The 14,986-nt window shown below is 57.5% G+C and overlaps 5 protein-coding genes across 5 annotated transcripts; all 5 read left to right on the top strand.

Moving 5' to 3' along the window:
• Positions 1 to 2,301: 2,301 nt before the first annotated feature.
• LINJ_30_3370 (conserved hypothetical protein) lies at positions 2,302 to 3,384 on the top strand (the record flags this gene model as incomplete). The annotated part of the gene is made up of 1 exon (XM_001467148.1): positions 2,302 to 3,384. One exon carries the CDS (start codon positions 2,302 to 2,304, stop codon positions 3,382 to 3,384), a length of 1,083 nt encoding a protein of 360 aa, XP_001467185.1.
• A 2,398-nt stretch (positions 3,385 to 5,782) lies between these two features.
• LINJ_30_3380 (conserved hypothetical protein) lies at positions 5,783 to 6,955 on the top strand (the record flags this gene model as incomplete). The annotated part of the gene is made up of 1 exon (XM_001467149.1): positions 5,783 to 6,955. The coding sequence occupies one exon, from the start codon at positions 5,783 to 5,785 to the stop codon at positions 6,953 to 6,955; it is 1,173 nt and encodes a 390-aa protein (XP_001467186.1).
• A 979-nt stretch (positions 6,956 to 7,934) lies between these two features.
• Positions 7,935 to 8,507, top strand: LINJ_30_3390 (putative 60S ribosomal protein L9; the record flags this gene model as incomplete). The annotated part of the gene is made up of 1 exon (XM_001467204.2): positions 7,935 to 8,507. One exon carries the CDS (start codon positions 7,935 to 7,937, stop codon positions 8,505 to 8,507), a length of 573 nt encoding a protein of 190 aa, XP_001467241.2.
• Positions 8,508 to 9,443: 936 nt separating this feature from the next.
• LINJ_30_3400 (conserved hypothetical protein) lies at positions 9,444 to 10,409 on the top strand (the record flags this gene model as incomplete). Its single annotated transcript, XM_001467151.1, has 1 exon — positions 9,444 to 10,409. One exon carries the CDS (start codon positions 9,444 to 9,446, stop codon positions 10,407 to 10,409), a length of 966 nt encoding a protein of 321 aa, XP_001467188.1.
• Positions 10,410 to 11,303: 894 nt separating this feature from the next.
• Positions 11,304 to 13,481, top strand: LINJ_30_3410 (putative calmodulin-related protein; the record flags this gene model as incomplete). Its single annotated transcript, XM_001467152.1, has 1 exon — positions 11,304 to 13,481. The coding sequence occupies one exon, from the start codon at positions 11,304 to 11,306 to the stop codon at positions 13,479 to 13,481; it is 2,178 nt and encodes a 725-aa protein (XP_001467189.1).
• Between the last annotated feature and the right edge of the window lie 1,505 nt (positions 13,482 to 14,986).

Raw genomic sequence — 14,986 nt, forward strand, 5'->3', positions numbered from 1 at the left:
CTCGTTTTTCCTCTCGTTTTATGTGCGTGTCCGCCAAGCGCAGCCCCTTTGCCGCTGCTGCCGCCGCCACCCTACTCATTCACCCCTCATGTTGCGAATGTCATGCGGTCGCGCTGATGGGGGAGGGGTGGGCGTGGCGTGCAGTGGTACCCTTCCTTTGTGTTCCGTTTTAGAACTTGGCGATTGCCTTTGGGTGTGCCTGTCACACGCCTGCCTGCCTGCCTGACTGTGTGTGCATGTGTGCCCTGTACGCCACGTGATTGAGCTTTTTTTTCTTCTTGGGGTCCGGGTTTGTTGTTGCGGCTTGTGTTTCGACTTTTGCACTAACGTGCGCATTCCTAGATCTCTTGTTCCTCTCGCTGTGGGCCACGTGGCGGCTGCGAGTCAGTGATTGCCCGGATGCGTGTGCGCGTCTGTATGCATGCGTCTCGTGTGATGAAGCAGAGGGGCGAAGAGCGACGAGGGCCATATTTTGGAGCAGATGAGAGGCGCAGAGTCAAGCGACTTTCTTTTTCCCTTTCTCTTTACTCCTTTGTTCGTGCACCGTTGCCTACGCCATCCTCTGCCGGTGCTGTACGCCGCTCTGCTGGTGTGCGCGAGTGCACCACTTCTTTGCTCTACACCGGTTCTGCATCGCTGCGTGTGCTGCGGTTTCGCACTCTTCCCATGCAAGTGTATGTATGGCCGCCTCTCTCTTGCTACCCTTCCCTCGTCCTTTATCATAGACAGCAAACGTTGTATTTCTTTATTTACGTGTCACACGCCTGCCTGTGTGTGTGCTCTCTTTTTTTGGGAGCGGGTAGTACTTATTGAGGGCTTTGCCAACATCTCTGCCGGGATTCGTCTGCCGAGCTCTTTTTTCTTGTGTTCCTCGTTGGTATCCATTCTTACCTCTGCCTCCCCCTGTTGCGTTCGCGCTTTCGTTGTTGTAAAGGGAAAGAAAAGAGTACATGGCACACTGCGCACTGTCCCTGAAACAACTTAGGCGAAGTTGCCGCATACCGCACGCGCTGGCTGTCATGCACATAAGCTAACCCGCGGACACACATACATACGCACGCACACACGATCGTACAACTGGGCGAAAAGAAGAGGTGCATCGCGACATCCACGGACGCAGTCATCATTGCCATTACCACTGCGCCTTCCCTTCCCTTCCCTTTTTTCCCCTTTTCCTTTTCCCCCTTTCTTTGCCTTTCCCTTTGTGTTGTGTTGCTTGCTCTCCCCCTTGATTTGGGAGGGAGGGAGGGAGGGAGGGAGGAGGAGGGCGGACGGCGCGTACATCTTTAGACATGCAGAACTGCAAGCAACGAACGAAAAAAAAATGACTCCACGGTGTTTGAACAAAACGAAAACACTATTTAAACAAAGAACCGCGCTAGCAGCCGTCATGAGAAGAAGCACACATGAGGCATGAAGAACGCAGGAGAGGGGAGAGAGTGAGAGGCATGCGGTGGCTTGGTTTCGCGCGGAGATGTGAAGATGGAGCGAGGGCACAGACGGGGAGTGGGCAAGTGGTAACGGGATTGTGGATGGGGAGGGGCACTTGCGCCTCTGCTCTCCGCCTCCCCATATGTTTCGCTTGTTTCGTCTTCTCTTGCTTTGTTCTCACTCTCACCGACGCTCTCGGCGCAACAAACAGCAGACTGCCTGACATTGTCTTGCATACATGGGGGACGTCACAGCTGTAAGTGCCGCACCTTCCCTCTTTTTTTTCTACCTTCACAAATCGGTGCAAGGCGGTGCCACAAGAAAAAGTGTTACGGCACAAGGCCTCGTGTGTGCACAGGACTTCACCTCTCCTATCGTCTCCTCTTACCACCCTCACACTCATCCCTGTCGGTCCTCTCTCCCTCTTGTCGTCTGTGTCGCTGCACAACGGATTTCCTGTCCGGCGCGTACTGGTACAACACACCCGTGCTTGCGTGAATCGCGCCCAAGAACCTCCTCACGTACATAGGCACACATCAATACGCATCTGTAACGTGCACGCACATCCGCGCACATAACGCAGATACTCACGCTGTATCGATTAGAAAAGGCACGAAAGGAGGAGGAAAAAAAAACAAGGTCACCCCACGTGCCGTATCGAACTTCACTCTCGCGTGAGCGACTTCTCATCCCCCGTAGGGCGCGCGCGTGCAGGACTGTGCAGTGACTTTTCCCGGATCAGAGGAGAAGCTGCATTACAGCGTCACAAAAAAGAACAGAGGACGTGCAGATTTATCTTTTGCTCGCTTCACTATCGCACACTGACAGCCGTGGCGCCGCAAACACACTGACGCCTTACGCCACGCCGTGATGGAGACGTTGAAGGGATTTGCTCGCCGCACCACGCAGAGCCTGCGTGAGATGGTATCGCGGACGGAGGTGTCACCGGAGGAGATGCGGCTTACGGAGGTCATGGCGAAGGTGCGCATAATGGAGACGAAGGGAGAGATGATTTGCGAAAAGGTCATCCAGGCTGCTCGGCTCATGGGCGAGCTTGGCACAACGTTGCGGGAGATCGGAGAGGAGTACAAGGGTGTACCAGATTTACCGAAGGAGAGTCGTGAACTTGCCGACGACGTCTTCGAGGTTGGTGTGAAGCTCGTGGAGACGTCGCAGGAGCACCAGAAAGGTCTAAAGGATAACGGGTTCGAGTTGCTACGCAGCTTCGCCAAGCAGTGCGCGCAGCTGCGCGAGGTCGAAGATGCGCGGCGGCACCATCAGCTCGAGTACGACTTCTTCAAATCCAAAGTGCAGTACCTCCGCTCATCACCGCAAAGGGACTTCACTCGTCTTCCACGCAACGAGCAGATCTTGGAGAATTGGCGCGTGGAGCTGTGGCGGGCGACGGAGCGCAGTAAGGCGTTGTGCTCGGAGCTCTTCGTGTCTGGTCGCCAGGCCATCGACCGAAGCGTGCTCACGACAATTCAGGTGCTCCACAGCTTCGTGGAAATCGCGTCGACGGGCTTCTCGCAAACCTTTCAGGGAGTACGCCTCCCCACCTATCCCAAAACGCCGGTACTGCCTCCGACGGCGCTGCCGCCGGCGCCGGCGCCGGCGCCGCCGACCCCATACGCGTACAGTAGCCAGACGGCTGTTGCGGCGCCCACTGGTGCCATTATACCGGCCTCACCAGGTACCCAAGCCCCTATGCCCGGGACGGCCTACGCGTCGACGTCGCTACCGTCGCCGGCAAATCCCCCCGGCCCAGTTGCAGCACCACAACCAGCGCCACTTGCTCCCGCCATAGGCACTCCGTACGGAGGCGCCCCTTCGTATGCCGTCACGCCAGGGGCTGCCGGTAGCGGGCCTGCGGGTTACCAACCACCGCCCCTCGACATACCCACTTCAACCGACAATGGCACCACAACGTATCAGCCACCGCCCCTGCAGTGACCTGGGGTGCACGCCTTTGCGGTGTAGTCGGTGGCCGTTATGGGCATCTGTGAGGGTGAGTTGGAGGGGCTGTGTAGAGGGCGTAGTGAGAGGGAGGCAGCGAGGGAAGTGATACGCAAGCATGGCACTGCTGCCCATCAGCCTGTCGACGTTGCTTTTCTGCTCCGCTGTGTTTTTTACGGGATGCCGCATGTCTGCTATCGGTGAAGATCGGTGTCGTCGATCGGAGATCGTCTCGTCGCTGCTTTTTTTTCCTGTGTTTTCTTTTGTTTTGTGCTGTTGTTGCCTTGTTTGCCTCCCCTCACGTGTGCGTGTGTGTGCCTGTGCGCCTGTCCTCTCAGTACTCTGTCTCTCTGTACACGGCTCGTGGCGTTTTTTTTGCCTAATCCCTCCCTTTCTCTTTTCCGCCCTTGTCCCCTCTGTGCAGGTCTCAGTGGCGTGCGCGGGCGTGTTCATGTGTGCATATTGGACACAGTATACACATGTGTGGTTAGATTGTTTCGCGTGTGCCCAACCAACATTGCAGGAGCAGTAGCCACTCTCATCCGTCGATGTCTGCAGAGCGTGCAAGAGGGGACGATTCGAGCACAAGGCTAAGGTGACGTTTGTTTGCTTCTCGGCTGCTCTCTCTTCTTTTTGAGGGGATTTTCGCTCAAGTAGCCGCACACGCTTCACCGCCCCCTTCCGCCTCCAAGCACCGCTGGTGTGCTTGCGCACACATGCGCACCCTTCGCATACACCCACACAAGCACGCGCTACTTCTTTCCTACGCCAAACGAAACGGAATGACAAGGGCATCCTGCGAAACTCGATGCCGATACGACATGCGTGTGCGTGAGGTCACTGCCCTGGCGTGCGAATGTGTCTGGGGTGGCGGTCGAATGGTAACATGGTGCGGTGACCGGCAACATGGCTCCCTTCCCCTTCGCTCCGGTTGTTCTCTTTCTCTCGTCTCGTTCTCGGTACACATTCTCAGCTTTTTACCAACGGTGTGCGAGAGGAAAACGACACACAAAAAAAGCTACAGTGCTGTGCTGGGAGAGAAAGGGTGTGCGCAGCCACATCATTCCACTAGCTGTGGTTATTACTGTAGTGCACATGGCTCTTGACTTCGCCGACGTCGCCATCGCCATCATGCCCCATCGTTCCGCACTGCCTACCGTAGAGGTTCCATCGCCCAAGCGTGTGTTTGTGTGTGTGCGTGCGGCTATGTGCCTGTGCCTGCAAGCCTGCTCCCATGTCGATGCCCGCCCATCGCGTCTGCCTGCGTCTCGCGTTCATTTCCAAAACTCCTCAGATGCGCCTCCTTTGACCTCTCTCCTCCACGCGCCTGTCTCCATTTCGTTCCTTCGTCTTCCTTTTTTTTTTTCCAACGTCCTCCAACGCCACCCCTCACTCTCATCGCCTATTTTGCCCACACACGCGCACACCACCGCGTGTGCGCTCGTTTTCGTCGCCGTATGCCATGATAATATAACAACACAAGCGAACAGAAAAGAAACCGACCCTCTCTTCACACAAGTCTGTGCAGCGCCGCGCTGCTGCTGCTGCACCAACGCCACGTGGGCATCGTTAGAGACTCTTCCTCCCTCCCTCTCGCTTCTTATTAGATTCACACCGTTGTTCTTACTGATATCTTCTTTGTCTTCTATTGTGTTTTGTGTCGGTGCCGGTGCCTTCGTGTGTGTGTGTGTGTTTGTGCGCGCATTTGTGCTAGACCACTAGATCTCTCATCTTTTTTTTGTGCGTGTTTCTTGCAACGTTTGTTTCAAGGCTGCAGATTCCATCGTGGTTGCGTGATCGTCGGATCTTCAGCCGACTCCTCTCTCATCGTTCTTCGCACCTCGCTCTTGCCGTTTGGCCCCTGTGTCCCGGGTATCCCTCTCCACCTGCCTCCTTGCATCACCGCCGATTCTCGCGTCCTCCATTTCTCTCTGCATCCGCAGACCGCTTTCTCTTCTCTTGGCCAGTGTGCCGGCGAGCAGGGCTGCTTTTCCTATTCTTTCTGTGGCGATTGTTTCGTCTCGGGTACTTTTCGCTAGCGCGCATTCTTCATTTCTCTTCACTAACACGCCACCATCATCTCCCGGAGAGGGACCCTCGCTAGTCGTTCTCCTCACCGCTTTTCGTTTCCTCCATTCTGTTGTTGGGCTACTCCGAGCCTTCACCCCTGCACCTCAGCAGGTGTCATCTCCTCTACTACCAGAGTGTTGATCTAGAGTTGTGGTCTTGAGCCTGTGAAGCAACAATGCAGGCCTCAGCAGCGTCGCCAGCGACCGTTTCGACGGAGCCGCTCTTCGCAACAGTCACGTTCATAGGAGAGGATAACACGTGGGGCAACACGTTTCGTGTCCCGATTGGTGCTTCCACAACGGTGCGTCGACTCGCGAAGGACGCGATGCAGCGCCTCGTGCTCTCACGACGCAACCTGGACGGCTGCAGCAACACACCGGCTATTGTAGTGACGGAGGTGTATGTCGGCGGCACTGGCGCGCAGCCTAAGGCGGAGGTATTCGCGCAGGATTGCGTGACGCAGGTTGTCTTTGTAAAGGAAGAAGTCATTTATATGAGGCTCAAGGGAATGAGCGCGTTTGCGGCACCATCGCGGCTCGCCTCGCCTCCACCGCCGCCGCAGCAGACGAACGGGTCATCGACGACATGCGGTGCCATCGCCGCTTGCAGCGATCACGCTGCGCAGCCGACTGCCACCGAGACTGCCTCATCGCTCCTCAAGGAGTCTGCCACGTTGAAGAACGAGGACGAGCTGGTGGCCGAGGTGAAGCGCTCTGCATCAAAGACGCCCGCGCCGCCGCCGGCAGCAGCGAAGTCTGCAGTGACACATGCAACGACCCTAAAGGCGATCAGCGACGGAGCGGCCACCGCCGCGGCACCGACGACGGCAGAGCCGCCGGTGCCGAAGGCTGCGGCGCCGAGGCGTCGACCGGGCTGGGGCCCCGAGGCGCACGAGCTGTTTCCCGAGAACTACATGTCGACTCCTGGCAAGCGTCCGCGGACGGTGCGATCCGAGAAAAAGACGACGTTGGCACAGGCAGCGAAGCGCAGCAAGACGGAGTCGAACAACGCCGCTGTCGTCAGTATGAAGGCAGGATGGGGGGAGGAGCCGTCAGACAAACGAGTTCCGGCGGATAAGCACCTAGGGTGGGGCCCCGAGGCGTCCAAGCTCTTTGCAGACAACTACGTCAGCTCCCCAGAGAAGCTTGCACGCCTCCAGCGGTCGCAGAGGCGAGTTATGAATGAATCCGCGGAGAGTGCCGCTCCTGCAGGGGCTGCGGCACTGGCAAAGTCTGCACTCAAGGCACCGGTGTCCCGTACTCTCCAGTACCCGACGGCTGACACCGAGGAGGGCCGCACCACCGTGGGTCACGCCGTGGATGACGCCATCGTCGTTGACGAAACCTCACCGACGGTGGAGCTTCCGAAGGGGTGGGGGAGGGAGTCGCTCAAGTTCTTCGACCCGAACACCTACTGCGACGACCCGGCCAAGGCACGCCTGCTGCCGAACATGGACTACTCGCGCTCGCGCCGCCACCGCCGGCCGGCCGCCCTGTAGTCGCCATACAACATCGCACATAGCGCGCGCGTGAGAGGCGTGCAAAAGCGGTTTTTCAAACCGATGCGCCGTCTCGACTCCGCTCCTTTTTTTTGCTCTCCGTTCCTGTCGCTGCCTGGGTGTCTGTATGCACAGGTGCATGTGCAAGTACGTGCGCGTGTGCCCTCCGCTCTGCAGCGGCTCCGTACAGCATCCCCGCTGCCGAAAAGTCTTTTTTTTTTTCAAACTTCCTAGACTTTTTCTTTGTGCCTCTTGTGTGCGCACTGATTCCCAAAGTGCGTCCCGTAGCAGCAACACCACCATCACCGACGACGGAAAGCGCCGCTTGCGCTGGACGAGCGGTCGCCTTCTCAGTTTTGGCGGAAGACGGACCCCTCCTGCAGAGCTGAGAGCGCAGAGCGGGACCGTCGCCGATGCGTTTGCCTTTCACTCTTGTCCAGTGCAGTTCTTCGTTGGCGGCTGGCCGATGGGGACCTGAGGGAAGGGGGAGGCGAAAAGGACCAAGCGACCGACAAAGGACGTGGCGGGTAGGGGTCGCGTGCCGGTGGACGTGCGCACGCGCGAGAGTAGACACGGAGCACGCCGGGCTGAAAGGGGCGGGGGTGGGGAGGACGGCAACTGGATCGCGCCCACCTCTTTCCAACGGACTGCGCATCCTCTCTCCTCTGCTTTCGCCTTGTCTCGAGATGAGAGACGATGTCCACCCTCCCTTCTCTCGCGTGCGACCGCCGCTGGTTTTTCGCATCCGCTTCCTCTTGCTATGCTCGGGCTTTGCACTTCCCACTCCTCTTCCCGTGAGCGGTGTCTCCGTCACCGCTCACGCTCCCTCATCGCCAACGCGCGTCACTCCGGTGCCTTCCTACTCGACTGTTATGCCGCTTCCCCTCTGTCCCTCGTTTTTTTTCTCCATCTCCATCTCCTCTCGCCACACACGCACGCACAGGCTTAAGAATATCCCTACTTGATCTCTCGCAAGAAGATGGTCAAGGTCAAGAGCCTCTGCACCCTGCAGATCCCGGAGGGTGTGACCGTCGATGTGAAGGGCCGCAAGGTCACCGTCACGGGTAAACGCGGCACCCTCACGAAGGACCTGACGCACCTGCAGCTGGACTTGCGCGTGGACAAAAAGAATCGCACCTTCACGGTGATTCGCTGGTTCGGCTCCAAGATCCCGATCGCGTGCCTGAACACCACCAAGGCGCACGTGCAGAACATGATCACTGGCGTGACGAAGGGCTACCGCTTCAAGGTGCGCTGCGCCTACGCTCACTTTCCGATCAACGTCTCCGTGGATGGCCAGAACATCGAGGTCCGCAACTTCCTTGGTGAGAAGCGCGTGCGCCGCCAGCTGGTGCCCAGCAGCGTGAAGGTCAGCCAGACCGACCCGTCCAAGGTCAAGGATGAGATCATCTTCGACGGCAACGATCTGGAGCAGGTGTCCCGCGAGGCCGCCGTGCTGCACCAGATGTGCCTGGTCAAGAAGAAGGATATCCGTAAGTTCCTTGACGGTATCTACGTCCAGACCAAGACCAACATTGAGGGTGCGGAATAGAGAGCAATTGAGCGCGTGCGTGTCGGTGTTCGGGTGTGTTTATGGTCACTGAGGAGGGAGGAGAGAAATGCAGGGCTTCCTCCTCGTGTGTTGCTCTCTGTTTCGTTCTCCCTTCCCCGTAGCCTGCTGCCGCACTCTGCTCGTCCCGTGCGTCCAGACCTCTGTAGCCTTTCGATTCCTTTATCTTTTTTGTTTTAATTTTCTTTTTTGTCCGTATGCTTCCCAGAAACGAAAAAAAGAACAAGAAAGGACGAAGTACAAGTGGATGTGCGCCGAGAGCACGTCTGCCCCCCTGTGAAGGAGCGCAGCGGATGCGTGCTCCGCTCCACTCGGTCATCTCTGCCGTCCCTCAGGCACGGCAGGCCCAGGAGAGTTCAAGGAGCTTGATGCTGCATTGCAAGGCGAATGCGTTTTTTTTTTCGTTCGCCCTCCGCCAGCGGTGCTCATGAACTGCGATGCACTCGAGTTCCCGAAAGAGCAGCGAGCCACTGTTTCTTCGTCGAGAGTATCGCTGAGGCACGGCGTGCTTGCGATTGCTCGCTCTGCAAGTGCGCGTGCATGGCGGCTCTCTTTGCAGTGCTCCTCTACTTTTCTCCCTCTGTTCTGCGCTGCCATGCCTCCTTGTATGCCTCGGCCCACGATCACTCACGCCTGCGCACAAACGCATACTTTCTTTTTCCACTCGTTCTCCACGGTGCGCCTTGATTCGCACTCGTCCAATGACTAGGGCGTGTGGAGAGAAGAGAAGGTACAGATAGCGCCAGGAGGCGGCTGAGCAGGGAGACACACGCTGGCACACGTCAACGTATAGCGCACACCCACGTCCCACTTCTGTACGGCTGCTCTCTTCCTACTAGTTGGCCATATTCAGCCCTTCGTTCTGCCCATAGTCCCAGTTATCGAAGTGACGCTGCATGATATAGCTGCGAGCACACAATGCGGTGCACCCCTGTACGATGCATGTCCATGTGGGACAGTCCGGTGTTTGAGCACAACCCCCTTACTCGCTACTGGAAGAAGATGATGGACCGCACCGGCAACACGCTGTCCTCGCAGAGTATTCCGCGTCACATCCACGGCTACCTGGAAGGCTCCAACGCACGCACGGAAAGCCACATACGGTGGTTTCCGTACAAGCAGGAGATGACGGTAGAGGGACGGTACATACCGACGTTTAAGGATGTCATATACACCCACTACTTTCCGAAGGAGTTCAACGACGATGAGCGGGTGAAATACATCTCGATCAAGACGGGACGGTCCGAGCTGGAGGTGGCCGACGAGATCTTCCTGATGCGCAAGATGAAGCTCTTTACGGCGCAGCTTCTCCGTAACAAACTGCGCAGCCGCCCTCTGCGGATGCCGCAAGGCGTCGACTACAGTGGCATCGAGCGGCGCTACACCATCGGCGTCTCCAAGGTGGCGCAGGCGATGGGCATGAGCATGTACAGCACTAACTCCTACGACCCCGTTCTCATGTACTCCCCCTACCTTGACATGGGGGACTGCGTCGACCTCATCGTGACGAAGCAGCTACGAACTTCACTGCAATACCTGCTGTGTGACATCATTGTCCATCGCGGCATTCATCGCGCTCGTCTACCTCACTTGAAAGGCGAGCCCAAGGAGCCCTTGTGCCACATCGAGCCTTGCCTCTACCAGTTCATCAAGCTGCGCTTGGCAGTGCTCTCGCTCATCGCCAAGCAGGAGCAGTACGTCGTGGATCACCACTTTGACGGCAACCACCGCTATGGCGGCTGCCTCATTCACCTCTTTCCCTCCCCGCTAGACCCCGAGATCATTGACCACCACGTCGAACACATCGAGCTCGACCTGGAGCTAGCGCAGACCTGGATGAAGCACTACTACGATCACTACATTGCGCCCCGCCGGAGCGCGTAAGTTCTCAGCCTCGATGGGGATTGAGTGGTGATGGTGGTGGCGCCCTTGAGCTGTGGCGAGAGTGCATGTGTTTTTCTTTAGGTGCGTGCATATCTGTGTTGAGATAGAGAAAGCGCTGACACCTGGGCGTCAACACGCGCACTAGCAGAGAAACCAGCCCTGCCACATACGCACACACACACACACACACACACACACACACGCCTAGATATGTATGCTTGTGCGTGTCTTTGCCTAGGTCTTACCAGACCTTCTCAGCCGCCCATCCACCCTCGCATACACGCCAACACGCTGACCCAAGCATCTCACTGCTTTCTACGCCAAACGGCGCGTGCGTGCCGCTGGTATGAGCCAACAGAACTGAACCCACCAAAGATATTCGTGAGTGCATGGCAGCGTCTGCAGAAAGGGGCGAAGGGAAAGGTGGCATGCCAGCCTTCTCCGCCGGATGGGTGCCTGTGTACTGCCTGCTTTCTCGGCAGTTGAGGCCAGCGGCTCGGCCGGCACAGGCTCTGCCTCCCTATCCTCTTCCCCGCTGCGCTTCCATCCTCAAACTGCGAATGCTCCTTCTCTCTTTCGTTCACGCGTGAGTCGTCTCCGTCACTCGCCCTCCCACCTTTTCCTCGTCTCTCTTTGTTCTCGGTGCGCGCTTCCGTCGCTCTGTGTCGTCTGCGCACGCACACTTCTAAGCACAGCGTGGACTTCCGTGTGTTTGGTGAGGCCACTCGCGAGCACTGTCGCCAGTCGCTGCACACCCGCTCCTCTCTCATTCGATACCCACTGCTTCAACGGCTGGATCGCTCCACGAACATTTTTTTTTTGCGTTACACATCGAGGCAGGCCCATCGGACCGCTTATTCGTGTGGTTGTGCTCCCTCTTCTCCCGTGGCTGTTATGTCGTTCTCAAAGAGACCAGATGATGTGATGGACGGCACTGGCGACCGAGAAGTGGCCACCATTCTCCGCTCTCTGGCACCGGAGGAGGTAGACATGCTACGCGACACGTTCATCTACATGGACCGCGACAGCGACGGCTTCGTCAGCCGCGAGGAGATGATGGCGAAGGTGGCCTCTTGTGTTGGCGCAGAGAGGTTTCCGCCGCTGCAGGAGTACCTTGTACCGCTGTTTCAGGTAGCTGACAAGGACCGCGATGAGCGGCTTAGCCTGACGGAGTTTCTCATGGCGTTCGCAGACGGCCCTGGTGTGGTGCCGGCGGAGGTGGTAAACAGCTGCGTCGCGGATGTGCAGGTGCGACTAACGGATGAGGAGGTATCGGCACTGCAGACCAACTTCAATCGTATCGACACGAACCAGGATGGCGTTATCGATTCGGAGGAGCTCGAGGTGGCGCTGCGGACGTACCTTGTCCCCACGTTTCCGGATCTGACGGATGAGAATTTCAAGGAGATCGTCTCCGTTGTGATGGCCAGCGCCGACGCGGATCAGAACGGTGTCATCTCCTTGTCGGAGTTTATTCGTAGCTACCAGGAGGACCAAGGCGTGCTGCCAGCCACCTATCTAGAGCCCACGCAGAAAAGCCTGGCCGGTGCGCGTCAGCTCACCGACGACGAGGAGACGGTGCTGCGGGAGGCGTTCGCCGTGCTGGACCGCAACAACGACGGCTTCGTCGACCTCGAGGACCTCTATCACGCCCTCTCGGACGCCCTCGGCAGCGCCACCGAGGACGAGAGCCAAATACGCGACTTGTGCAATTTGGTCATGAGGAGCTCCGACCGCAGCAAGAGCGGCCAGCTCACCGTCACGGATTTTGTCCGCAGCTTCTTGCGGAACATACAACTCATGCAGATCCCTGTGGCGGTCGCCCACGAGCGGGTGCGAGTGGCCTGTGAAAAGCTGCAGCAAATGCAGGACTCAGGGGAGCTCGAGAGGCTCGTAAAGGTGTTCGAAGATCTGGACAGCGACGGCGACGGGTTCGTGGTGCGTTCGGAGCTGGTGAAGGTGCTCAAGGTGCTGTTCCACGACGCCTTTCCTGGCTGGGACGAGGAGATGCTGACCTCGATCATGACGGCCATCGTCGTCGGGGCGGAGAGAAACAACGGCGGTCGGCTGTCCCTGGAGGAGTTCATCCGCAGCTTTGTCGAAGGCTCCGGCGTGCTGCCTCCCGAGGCAGTCAAGAAGTGGGACTCCGCCCCCAGGCGTGGCTCGTACTCTACTGAAGACGCTCTGAAGCAGTCGTGCTATAGATCCAGCACCGCCACCGACGCAGATCTCGGTCTCATCGGCGAAGCCTTAAGCCGGCTGTATGCGGAGAAGGGGGCGGATGGTGTCATCACAGAGGACGAACTGCACTCCGGCATCGCTGAACTCTACGTTGACGACCCCAACCGCGGAGAAGAGATGTTCCACTTTGCGCTCCAGCAATTTGTGTTGCCCCGCAAAAATGGGGGGTTGATGTGGAGCGCCAACGTCCTTTTCGAAGACGAGGTGGAAGAGGATGACAGGGGCGTGAGGGCAAGCAGGCTCAACCCGAGCGACTCGGCGGTGATGCGCTCATCGACGAGCCCCAGTCGCCGGCCACGCGCTTCAGTGCTCATCTCCGCTAACGAAGTGGTAGAGCCGACATCGAGCGCGCCATCGCGGACGGCGTGGATGTCGTCTACGCAATCGCCAAGACATCAGATCTTGCCACACGCAGCCGATGCCATGGTGCATGCAGCCGTTCCTCGGAGTCAGAGCAGTAGCGACAAAGCTTTATCGTGCACCCACACCCAGCCGAAGCTGATAGACGAGGCGGCGACGACGCCGGCCGCTTCTGTCATGCACAGCTGGGGAGAGAAGAGGCCCTTGAGCGTCAATGAACTGTGCAGTTTTCGCCCGGATAGCACCATTCTCACTGAAAAGCTGAAGCAGCAGTTCGAGTACTACGACGTAGAGCATAGGGGCTACCTGGATCGGGATACTTTCAAGAAGATCTACGCGACTATGGAGAACTACGGGCTCGACCCGTCGCCGATGGAAGTGGACAGGCGCTTCCGTCGCTACTCGCGAATGTCGGACAAGATCTTCTTCAACGAGTTCTGCATCCTCATGCTTCAGCGGGCCCGTCTGTGAGCGACGATCGACATCGCTACTCTCTCTCGCAAAGTGCCGGCTACTCTCGCTTCTTTACTCCCCCTTTTTCTCTTCTGATCTGTTGGCGCTCGCGCAGCGGTAAGCGAAAAGGCAAAGAGAGGGCGACCTGGCGGTGGACGTTGCGTGCTGATGTACGCCTGCGCGCCTGTGTGCCGGTGCAGCTATATACGTGTTGCGCACCTGTGCGCGTGCGGGCGTGGTGCCGGATTGCGTTTTTCTTTGCTTGTTGCTCTGTGCTCTTCCTCTGGGTGTCTCCCGTCATCGATGTAAGGCGGCGTATCTTCTGCTGCTATTTTGTGTGTGCACGTGCGCCCCCCCCCCCTCCACCCCCTCCCCTCTCTGTCTCTCTCTATCCACCTATAAAACTGTGGCATGCTTTTCCTTCTCTCCTGTTTCGTATATATGGTACGGCTCCCCCTCCCTCTTCCTCACGTTTGGCATGCTCTTCTATGTACAGTACACCTTCACCTCGCCTCACCTCTTTCTGTGTTTTTTGTTTTCTTTGTCACCGACGCCGACTCGTTTCTTCATATTACTTCGTGGTTCCTTACGCCTTTCTCCGTACAGCGGCCTCATCTCGGCTCCGCACTGATTTCTCGTTTCTCCGCTTTTGTCGAGGGGCTTCGTGTGGCCACACACCTCTTCCCTCCTTCTCTCCCTCTTTTACATTGACGTCGTTTCCATCGTGTGATGTTCGATTGTGTTTGGTGTTTGCCTGTCTGTGTGCGCGTGCGTTCTCGACTCCGCTGTCGTTATTGATTGCGACATCATCTCGGTCTTGGAACAACCGTTTTTTTCTTACTTTGCTTTTCATCTTGGGGGGGGGGGGATCCTTGTAGAGAAGGGGGACGCGCTCACCTTTGTCATCGCCTGAACACCCCATCAAATCTCTGGTGCCGCTCTCCCTCGCAGTTTCCATGCGTGAGCGTAGATGCCTATATTTGTCTACCTGTTCGCGTGTGTGCGATGGTATGTGAACTCTACTCCTCTCCTGCTGCTCTCTCTCTTTCTCCTTTCATTTTTTGCTTGTGTAGGGCATTGCCCTTCCTTGTGTCGCTCCTCTCTCCAAGTCGTTTACCCCTTCGCTTTTTTTTTTCGCCTTCCTCGTCTCTCTCTCTCTCCCCCTCTCTGTTTGTTCAACGCTCCGCCAAAAGACGAGGGCAGACAGCACTCAGAATGCATAATCTGGAGAGTTCGACTCGGCAGCGCCTGTGAGGGGAACTCCGAGCAGTTGCGACCAAACGTTTTTTTTTTGTCTTGGGCAGACAACAGGAAGGAAAAAGAAAGAGCATTTGAATAACGAGCCAGCAACTAACCGCAAAGCAGCCAATAACATTCCCAAAGGAGAGAGCGAAGAAAAAAAAACGGAGCGGGAACATTGCTCCATGAGGGTGACACAGAAAGACGACGACGCGTCTCTCCTTGACAGATACAGTAGCCTGATCTGCAGGCCCGTCCGTGTCTGTGTCTGTGCGACTTCCACC

Source organism: Leishmania infantum, chromosome 30 (assembly GCF_000002875.2).
Source record: "Leishmania infantum JPCM5 genome chromosome 30".
NCBI classification, from domain to species: domain Eukaryota; phylum Euglenozoa; class Kinetoplastea; order Trypanosomatida; family Trypanosomatidae; genus Leishmania; species Leishmania infantum.